Source organism: Clupea harengus, chromosome 17 (genome assembly GCF_900700415.2).
Source record: "Clupea harengus chromosome 17, Ch_v2.0.2, whole genome shotgun sequence".
Lineage (NCBI taxonomy): Eukaryota > Metazoa > Chordata > Actinopteri > Clupeiformes > Clupeidae > Clupea > Clupea harengus.
Window position 1 is genome coordinate 3,366,858 of NC_045168.1, and position 11,549 is coordinate 3,378,406.

The 11,549-nt window shown below is 44.8% G+C and overlaps 1 protein-coding gene across 1 annotated transcript in view; it reads right to left on the minus strand.

Moving 5' to 3' along the window:
• Positions 1 to 2,284, minus strand: part of crispld1a (cysteine-rich secretory protein LCCL domain containing 1a) — a 13,422-nt gene extending 11,138 nt beyond the window's left edge. The window contains exon 1 of the mRNA XM_012816173.3: positions 1,951 to 2,284. Within this exon, the coding sequence (XP_012671627.2) occupies positions 1,951 to 2,208 (258 nt within the window). The 5' untranslated portion in view covers positions 2,209 to 2,284. The remainder of the gene's footprint in view (positions 1 to 1,950) is intronic.
• Between the last annotated feature and the right edge of the window lie 9,265 nt (positions 2,285 to 11,549).

Consider the following 11,549-nt stretch of genomic DNA (forward strand, 5'->3'; position numbering starts at 1 on the left):
AATAGAAGCCAAATCCCCATTTTTGTGTGAAAACAATAGCCTGATACCACAAAGCCCATTCCCCATTGAAAGCAGCCCTAAATCAGGGGCTTGGGAGAGCGCATGTATATCTGGCTGTAAAGAACTGCAGCAAGACCTCTCAAACACTGGATAAGCGTGCTGCCCCCAGAGATGATGGGCATGAACCGAAGGCTGCAAAGGGCCAACACCTCCTAAAAGTGACTCATCCAGAAAAATCCCTGGGCCGGGGATGTGGGCTGGTGCCAGGGAAGGTGTGGGACCAGAGGGAGGGGGAGGTGGCACAGGGGCAAAGGGAGGTGGCACAGGGGGAAAGGGAGGTGGCACAGAGGGAAGGGGAGGTGGCACAGGGGATGGGGGGGATGGCACAGATTGTGGGGGGGCACTGAGGGAAGGGGAGAGGGCACAGGGGGAGGGGGCATTACTCTGGCGCTACAGGAAGTGCTGCTACCATGAGTGCTGTACCACTGCATGGCACAGTCACATCCTCCGATGGTCTTCATCTCTATCTCTTCTCTTTCTAGCTTTGATTTTTTTTCTTCTCTCCTTCTTTCTATCCTGCATTCTATCACTCTCTCATTTTCATTACTTCTTTCTCGCTTTCTCATGCATTCGCTCCCATCCTCCTTCTCTCTCTATCCTGCATTCTCTTTTATTTTTTATTTTTGAAGTCATTGTCCTTCAAACCAACTTTTTCTGTCACTCTTTCATTGCCACCCTCTCTCTTTCCCTTGCTTCTCTTTCTTTTCTTATCTCTCCACAGTCTCATTTCTCTTTTTTCCTCTACCTCTGCTCCTCTCTCCACCTTTTTCTCTCTCTCCCTCCTCACTCTCTCTTTCCCTCTCTCCACCTTCCTCATCTCTCTCTCTCCCTCTCTCTATCTGTTTCTTCCTTTCGCCCCCTCCCTCTCACCAGTGTGTGTGTGTGAAATGGGTGGTCTTCCACTTCACTGCGCCCGTGAGTCATGTACGGAGCGGACGGGGCGCGCCAGTAAGACAGGCGAGAAAAATAAATCAGCCCCTTCTATGGCGTTAAGAGCGGAGAGACATACTCAGCAACATACACACACACACACTGAGCAATAACCTTCCACTGAGCCTTGCTAACATTTCCACGTGATTCAGAGAGAAAGGGAGTGAGCCTTTGAGGAGATCCACGCCGGGATGAAATCCTAAGATGACCCTCTGTCCTGCTCGCTCATCTCCCTCAGTTCAGTTCTCTCCCACAGCATGCCTTTCCTTATATTACCCCACGGTGCCTCCCATGGCTAAAAAAGCCAGCCCATTGTAACAGGAGACACTCACTCAGCAATTTGCTGGCTAAGCACTCTCTCTCTCTCTCTCACACACACACACTCTCTCTCTTTCTCTGATTCACTGTGTCCCTGTCATTTTCAAAACTCCCTCTTTTTTCTTTCTCTCTCTCTCTCTCTTTCTTTCTCTCTCTCGCTCTAACTGTCTTTCTCTCTCACTTGTCTTTACCCAAACTGCCAATGAGGTGGCCACCTCCTCTTTATTCTGAATGAGATCCTCCAACAAATCAATTATATAATTGCACATCTCAGCAGTTATTACAGACATGGAGGAAGAGAAGTCTGTTCAAACTCCTGCACTGGCATGTTAGTTCAGCTTGGTCCAGAGTGCAAAGACAACAGTGCATGATTAAAGACCTGAACATTGAGGTTTTCAACATTTTCACATGAAAAAAAGCCACAGATAGCTCTTTTGCAACTCAAACTGAAGTTAGCATGCAATTTAATATGTTCACAATACTGAGGTTATACATCTAAGATGATCTGATATTTTTTTCTCGTTTTGGCAACAGCATAGTGGCAATCACCCCCTTTCAACCAAACTTTTCACATCACTAATGCCTGGGTGTTCGTCTTTCATAAACCTATGCAACATAATAAATAAAATATCATGCATTTACCATGTGTTCCATGTTAGAAGCCTGGGGGTGCACCTGACCCCTGAGTTTGTTGTGCAGATCCAGGATAGCTTGCATGTCGCTCTGGCTGATGGCTCTCTTTCCACGCTGTTTCGCCTGCCACCAGTCTCCGTCCTCGTCCGCGTACTTCTCCAACAGGGCGCTTAAATCAGTGGAGTTGAGAAGCACCATAGACGCCGCGGTCTGGGAGATTATCAGGAGGCAGACGCATCGCAGCCATTCGCGTGGTGAGCTTTTCATTTCTGCGTGATGCCAGTAATTCCACTACTCTGTTAAGCAAGAAGATGGAAGATGATTGAGCTGCATGTCATTCATTTGCATAAGCTCTAGCACCAGACGCGTCCGTGGTTACCACACTACTATTCAAAGTCACAATCTGGTGCCGAGTCATCCTAGACGTGGCACAACTACCCGCATTTATTTCTGGAGCTTTCTTCCACTTATTCGCCTACTTGGTGTTTGGACAATCAAGACAACTTTCGCACCGATCACTAAAAGTTTCGATAGTCGCGAAGCTTTTAGAGGGGATATTTGTTGAGAATGAAATGTTGAGGGCTACTTCTACCACCCCACCTTATGGGGTCAATAACGCATGCTTAGGATTTTGGTAATAATCCTATTTGGCACACCTGTGCAGAAACACAGTAGATTGGAACTCAAAATAAACGGATTTAACGTTTTAATGGCGGCTTGCTCATTAGTCATAATCTTACTTATCTTGTAATACCTATCACAGATCGCTTCCCATCGGCAGGCTCGTGTACATAGTGAGATGAGAAGAAAGTCAATGCACTAGTAAGACTACCTTGAAAACAGCGTTCGTTGCTCGGGAAAGTGCGTTCCGAAATTGATGATGTTGCCAGAAAGTGATGCTGGAGAGTAACTTGCATGAAAAAGTCAAAAATCCTCAGATGTTTCAGCAAGACGCTTTGAAAAAGCCTAACTCGATTTAAAAAAGTTAAATAGCAAATAAGTTTAAAGTGCGCTGTAGGGCTGACTGAAAATTATTGGGAATACTGGACTGGACTGGACGAACGCACCAAGACTCATTCAGCAAACCACAGAATATCACTTCTTATTTAACCGGCACTTGAATATAGTGACAAGTGACGTTTTCAAAACCACACCTCTGGCTACTTTTGCCCCAGCCCATTCGTTTCGTCCAGAACCGTTCCAGTCGAGCAAAATACCACAATGCCTTATACAATAGCCCTCTACTTGTGACTGCAACAAGTGAAAACTGTGTTGTCACCTGTGTGTGTGTGTACGGGCGCGCGCGCCTGAGTGGGGAATGGGTATGGGTGTGTTTAAAGTGTGGTTTTGCGCGTGCGTGCGTGTGTGTGTGTGTGTGTGTGTGTGTGTGTGTGAGAGAGAGAGAGAGAGAGCGAAATAGGCTGTGGAACCATGCAGCTAAATACTCTATATAGCTCAACATTATAGTTTCGAGGAAGGGTATCCTGTATCATTTGTATTAGGACATGTTGTACAACTTCATACCATTACCACGTTTATGTTTTGAAACACTGTGTGAACGATAGTTTTAAGACAATATACATGAGCAGGCAGACGATTACTCGTAACAATTGATAAAACTTTATTTCTTCCATTGACACAAAACGACTGTAGTCTAATGCGCGAAGGTCACTTATGATGCACGTGGCCTACATGGGATTTCTACTGAAAGTAATGTACCAGAAGAGAGATGAGAGTTGCAAATAGTTGTTATTCTTTAATATGGTGTGAAATTGTGCTTGGAGTGAAGATTTATAAAGATTTGACGTTATTGTTCAATGTTTCTGATTCATTCTTACCACCTAGGATGGTAAGGAGCCTCGGATGCCCCCCTCCCCTCCAATCATGAATATTTATCTAAAGATTGGTAACAGTCATTTTGTAGGCCCATACCCTACCCACTATCCACTCGACTCCAGTTCCACAGACATCAACTTGTGCTTACTCTGACCAACATTATTACACGAAACACTAAACATTCAAGCACTGATTCTAAATGAACACGGGTGTATCTGTATTTGCTGCCATTACAGCTTGGAAACAAGCATAGACTTTGAATCATGCTCCACGGTGCGCACCAATAACAGACGAAGTGCAGCAGACGAAACAGCGGAGACGGCTGCTGGAACATGTGAGAGCACGGCTTGTAAGGGTCTGGTCAGGCGCTCAGGAATGACACATCGGCTGGCCGGCCTGGCCGGCCTGGCTGCCGTGTAGTTCAGCCCCGTCTGTCCACGTTAGCACTTTCCGCCCGCAAGTGTTTTTTCTCAGTCGCATTCGTCACTGCAACTTCACTTTTCTGTTAATCCCTAAATGGACCTTCTATACCGTTCAGAACAGGGACTCACCGCATTCTGGAACCCTATTAAACCCGGGGTTTACGGTCAGTTCGCCAGGTCACTGGCTGAAGCCTTTGACCACAACCATCACAGCAATGCATAGCTTCGAGGCTGCGGAGGGCCCTCTGCTTGATGCAGCTGGAAAAGCAAGGCCAGCGCTTTACTCTAGATTCCAGTGGAGGTCGACTGACCACGTAACAGTAATTCACACAACAGCGTAAAGATTTATCTACTTCGTCTGAGTTTTTTTGCGAATATTGTACAAATATTGAAACAGACACTTAAAGCATGCACTTATTTTTAACCCTGACGTTTTCTGTACTTTCTGTGCGTACGTTTTAATGAGTCGTGTTAAGTTAGGGAGCTCGGGATTGTTTACAGTGTGGCACTGTGAATGTTTTGACACAACGTGAACACACTCAAAGTGGGTAAAAGAAAATATTTACAAACTTCTCGGGTTTCTCTCCTCACGTGATTTATGATGTAGTGGATTTACATTAGCTTAAGTATGGCTGACATTACTTGACAAATGTGCTTTGTGGACTGGTCGCACTGAGAAGGTGGAGAGAAATAGCATGCGCTGCAATTTTAGGCACTCCCTTAGTCTCATTTTCATTAATCTACAGTGAGTCCATACATTGCAAAGTTTCCTAACCCCCCCCCCCTCTCTCTGTCTGTTTGTCTCTCTCTCAAATTCAAATAGCTTTATTGGCATGACCGTTCATGTACAATGTTGCCAAAGCATAGTGTTAAATATTAAAAACCACAACAACAACAAAACAAAAACCGTCAACAATGAAGCTAACTGGGAAACATGCACACACATATTCTACAGATTCCACATACCTAAAATCAATCCGTCAATGGTGAAACTACTCACTGTCTCTCAGGTCACGGCAGGCTGTGACAAACTGAACAGCCAGAGGCGCTGTTTTCCGCTCTCCAATAATTATAGCCAGTTTGTTCATGCTATTCAGTGAATGGAAATCTAATTTTGTATTTGAGAAATTTCTTAAAATAGTGAGCTCTGTCTTTATTGACTTTTTCACAGTGAAGGACAGATCGCATCTCTGTCTCGATCTCACCAGTCATACAGTGACCACAAATGCGTTGTTCTCTTGGTAGCCATGATGTTTTTGTATCTGCCTTTCTCAATTGCTAGGCTGTTTTCACTGAGTCTGTACTTGGTTAGGATTTGCCTCTGCTTTGTAGCAGACGGTGTTAACCCTCCTATTATGTTTGGGGTCAATTTGACCCTTTTCAATGTTTAACGTCTCTAAATACATGATTGACATCGGTTTTTTTGCTTCATATTTAATGACTTTTCCTAATCTAATGGGGACAACTGGGTAAACACAAAATGAACATGATGATATGTTTTCAATGTCCTGTACACATGCTTTACGCATAGGTGTTGTTTGGGGTCAATTTGACCCCAGGCTGTTTTAATTGTATAAAATATATAAGAAATATAAAACATTTTCATCACATTGTTATTATTCTTGATAACAGAAATAGTTTTTTTATTCCATATGTTATAGATAACAACAATATGTACTTAGAAATAATATAAAGCCATAAAACACCAGAAGGATATCTCTTTCCAATTTCAAGTCAATCAGTGAGATTTCATGATGATCTGCATATTTCTCCATAGTGGCGTAACATGTATTCTGGATGTATAAGGGGGGTGGGTGGGGGTATTGTTTTATTTTTAAGGGCTATTTAGGTAGTCAACAAACAAACCTAAAGTACCTGACACATTAACTTGGGTAAAAAAAAATATTATACTATTTTTTTGGAGGTTTAAATTGCTGGGGTCAAATTGACCCCAAGCATAATAGATGTGAGTCAAATTTGAACATAATAGGAGGGTTAAGATACGCTGCTAATTCGTAGTCTCTTTTTAGTGCTAGATAACATTTGGGTTGTTATTTGTTTTGATTGTCACAATGGTCCAAATATGATTTCTTACTTTGTTTCATAATTAGTTTTACTCTGATCTGACTTTGGAAAGCAGTGTTGGTCTGAGATTGATGGGTTAGTTTATTAGGTAACTTCAGAATCAACAGACAGACATGACTGGTTTCAGGGCTGACCACTTGGGTTTTGAATGCTTGAAATTGTATTTTCTCTCTCTCTCTCTCTCTCTCGCTCTGTCTCTTTCTCTGTGTGTGTGTGTGTTTCTGTCTGTCTCTCTCTCTCTCTCTGCTCTCTCCGTCTCTCTTATGCACATGCATACACACAAAAACAAACATGTGCAAACACACACAAAATGACTCGTCTTGGATCGGCTTGCAAGGGTTGAATGCACCGGTTGAACTCGGCAGAAGTCCACTAGTCAACTGTTTCAATAGCACCCTCCACTGGTCAGTTTGCGTTAGTACAATAACAGGCTAGAATGACCATCGCACTAGTCTCGTTTTGCATTTGTTATTACGCGTGATTGTGTGAAATACTTATTGCATGCAGTCATATGGCCTACATATTTTTTATATGAAAAGACTCTGCTTCTAAACTAAGGACAATCGTATCTTCTCAATGTTTGCATATCTACGTATAGAAGAAATCACATTGTAGTCAATATAGTTCTGAATTGATCTAGTCCAGATGATCAAAGACTGATCAAAGCGGGATTGATCCGCGCCAGTGTCAGATGTTAACTAGGTCCTCTGGAACACTACTGGTCGTTTTAAAACTTTACCAGCAGGTGGCAGTCTTACTCAGAAAACCTTTATACAAATGGCTGACAGGATGCAGTCTTATAAGCATGATTCTACATCTGCACAGGTTATGCTGTTATAGCAGCTCTAAACGTGTCAGCTATCATAAATTATTATTTTTTCCTTTCTGTCTGTCTTTTCTGTCTGGTTCATGGAAAATTGAACAGCTGTGAAGACAATTGTACAATCACTTAATACATGCAGTTTTGAAACATACTTATTGAAAAAAGTTCAGACACAGTTCCATCAGGACAGAAAAACACCATATCTGTGCATCTGGAAGCACTCATGGTGGTGTGCCAACAAGGTCAACAGTGAGTCACTGAAAATCCCATAGGAGGAAAGAGATGACTTGGCTGTGGTAAATAGACAAATCTGTGACAGGTAAATAAATAATAAAGGTTTGTGAAGGTGACCCCACCAACAAACAGCAGTCTGCATCCCTTCTCTGTGTGTCTGTGTGTGCATCCCTCTCTCCCGAGAGACAGACAGACACAGCCTCTATTCTTAGTGGTTTGGAGGCGTCCTCCGAGCGCACCCAGAGAGTGCCAGCATCGAGAGGTGACTGGGGTTTGTGTGTCACAACAAGCTGGGTGCAATGAGCACATAAAGATTTAGTATCAAAGATGGGACCACACGGACACACTGACCCTTTTTTTCTGCCCCTTAAAGTGGACACGGACGTTTGAAATTCATGGGAAAGCCCGGCATCAGATTTTTGTGTCACTTTTTTCTCCGTATAGTGTTTCCGCACGGACATTGATCTTGGCCCACGGCGCTGCCTGGGGGATGTGTGTGATCTGCTCCCAACATAAGCCCCGGGCCTGTGGGGCCTCTCGCACGGCGGGAGCGCCGGTCCAACACAAAGAATACAGTAGGACATTCAAGGCAAACACAGGACACGGGTCCCCCTGCTTTACCGTTTGTGTTCTTAAAGAACTCATTCAACGCCGTGCTCTGAAATGACAACCCCTAGCCATTTAGCATGAATGACCTCCCTCTCCCCAAAGGCGCTAGATTTGAACACTTGATTACATTCATGTCAGGTTTTGAGGCGGACATAGACTATACAATTAAACACAAGGGTTTGAGAATTCCATCGCATGTCCTCAATGATACCTTCATAAAAATGTCTGCCAGGTTTTATATGTGTGTTCTGCCTCTTGTGGTATTTGAGGTGAAGGATATTATTCATGTGTATTGCACTGAATAAAATGAGCCAATTCAAAGTCAGCTTGCCCCGGTACATAATAGTGTTTTAATATAAAGCCATACTATGTGAAGTATACTTCAGCTTACTCTGCGTTTACCTTTTCGCTCATCTTTATGGCTCACATGAAATAGTACACATATGAAACCCATTCACAGTTACAATTCCAAACTGATGGATTGACTCTTGTGAGTTATGAGGACGTTGACCTAACCAGACTGCATGCTGGGAATGAAAACAAGCGCCCTGATTCTCTGTGCCCCGTTTGGCTTATTGCGCTTTATGATTTGATTTCAGCGGAGGTGAGAAGGGCCTCTGGTCTTGGAGCAGGGCGCAGCACATGCCCCGGCAGCCGTGGGCAGTTCACCAGCGTGCGGAGATTTACTGCCGTGAGAGCTTTCACATCTACACACCAACATCTGCAAAGATCTCAAAACACACCTCTAATCTGAAACATTAGCCTCTGTCTAACAGATGTGTAAACACACACACACACACACACACACGCACACACACACACACAGACACACACACACACCACACACACACACACAGGCACGCACGGCAGGTACTCCCCTCTGACCCTCTCATGAGTCGGACCAAAGGGAGAGGGCAGTCATCATTTCAACACGTTCACCTCTCTCTGGCTCTATGAGGACAGATTCACAGGCCAGGATGTGGTGGAGTTGATGGATGGATGAGGCCAGGACAGGTAAACGGGAGAAGATGCTAAACATGCATAGATATGAACGCACCGCCACACATAAGGACAGATAATACACATCTGTAAGTGCAGACACATACACATATTCACATAGACATACAAACTCAGACTCAGACCTTTACACCCATACCTATGCGCTGTCACACACAAACAAGAACATACACATACAACCACATGCATATACATGAACATGCACACACACACACACACACACACACACACACACACATATGTATATACACACACAAACACACACATTCACATACGCAGACACACGCACACACACTCACCACACCACTTGCATGCACATACACTGACACACATGTACGTGCACACAGACACACATATGTATATACACACACACACACACACAGACACACATATGTATATAGACACACACACACACACATACACAGACATACATATGTATACACAGACACAGACACACATATGTATATACACACACACACAAACATGCTCCCTCCTCTCCCAGCTCCCTGGTCATTTACTGCACCTGAGACGGCCGTCTATTTGGCAGCAAGCAATGCAATGTGTGTTTACTGTCTCGGGTAATTTTTTTTTTTTTCCTTGCATACTCGGCCTGCTGTTTCCCCATCCAGATGCTGCAGGATGCTACAGCCTCCCTCTCACCCTCCATTTAGTGCGGCCTCTCTACCCAGCCATATGAAGCTTCACCCTGACACCAGGCCTGGAAGTAGATTTACAGCCCTGTTTTTTAGCTCTTATTTTGACTGGGTTTGCTGTGAATTGGGGACTTCATTTTGCCACACTTTTATTTCATTTACATTTCTTTTTCAATCCAACGACAGAGGGAGAAATGAATTTTGGGGGAATTTTAAGGACAAAAACGTCCAGCCTGAACTTGAATACCCTTGCGCCTGGGAAAGACGTTGGCCGAAGCAATGTGTTGTGGTCGCTGCTGAGGAAGAGGAGGAAAGACAAGGACTTAGAGAATGCCTCCACTCTACAAACGGCTCCGCTGAGAGTAGACAGAGAGGGGGACCCAGTGCCAAGTTTTCATTAGCGCACCGGCCGGTGCCTCCCATACTCGCGGCCTTGAGGAGTCGAAAGCTTCACTTTAACGGATTTGGCTCTGGGAGGTCCGACACCATTACTGACCTGGCTCTGTCTGCCTGCCCAGTCTGCCATCATCCGAGAGGCAGTCACCTGGCATGAAGTTGGATGAACAATGGCCCGTTTGGAAAAGCCCTGCTGAAAGGCTGACATGCTTGAGTAATTAATCACCCCTTCGTTTGATATTTGGAACGCAGGAACAGAAACAAATCGTCTGCTGTCCTCACGTCAGACTGTAATTTAATAGTTGTAACAGTCACGGTTTATTTAATGAAGCATCAATTAGAAGCTAATTTGGATGGCTGCACTCAGACAGGGATTACATATTTGGAGATAATGTTGCTGCTACTTGCTAGTCTTTAAGCACTATACTGTAATTATACAGTTGCAGTGCCAATATAGATCTCAGGGCTCGTTGAGGGGCTTCACATAGGGCTCTGCCCAAAAGCAATGAATGGTACTGAATTGCTGATCCCCACCCTCTCAGCGGTAGGGGTTTGCGTGTGGAACCCTCTGTGTCTTTTGCACTGGGCAGCACGCGGAGCAGAAACAAGGCTGTTAAACGCAGACTCAGATTCAACATGTGTTGTCGGACAGTCCTGCTGATGGATGAGTTCAGCCTTTGATTGGAGTAAGTGTATCACCAGCTGATGTTCTCCCGCCCAGGTGACTGAGGAGGGGGGAGGGGAGGGGCACCCGTCATTTTACTGGACGGCTCTATAGACTTAGTGCTGACGGACAGCATTTTTTAATGCTGAATACTAATTCAGCTCCTCTACATTCCACGCCGTTTCCAAGGAGTATGATGGTCCGCTAGTCGTGGTATGGAGCTGATGGCTGGCCAGTGCGCGCGCCCTGCTCCCTGCTCCCCGCTCCCCTCTCCCCTCTCCCCTCTCCTCAGCTGGACGCCTACAGAGGAACTGCTGCGTCTGTCCAACAGATCAAAACATTTATGGCATCATATTTCTCCTCTGCTTTCTGCATACCTCTCCAGTCTGAGGTATTATGCAGCCGAGAGAGAAAACTGCTCTGCATGGTATGGTGTGTGTGTGTGTGTGTGTGTGTGTGTGTGTGTGTGTGTGTGTGTGTGTGTGTGTGTGTGTGTGTGTGTGTGTGTGTGTGTGTGTGAGTGCTGCATGGCAGTGTGTATGTGAAGAGTGTTTCATTCTGACTGCTCTCACAGGTTTCATACAGTGTGGTATGGCAAGCTTGTGTGTGTGTGTGTGTGTGTGTGTGTGTGTGTGTGTGTATGCATGTGTAGAATGTATTTCATTTTGCACACTCTCACATTTTTCCTGCAGTGTGGTATGGCAGGCTTGTGTGTGTGTGTATATACAGTATATATGTGTGTGTGTGTGTGTGTGTGTGTGTGTGTGTGTGTTTGTGTGTGTTTCATTTTGCACGCTCTCACAGGGTTCAGCGGTTTCACGAGGCACCCTTGAGCTCGGCAGATATCGCTGCGATATATTGCTTGCACA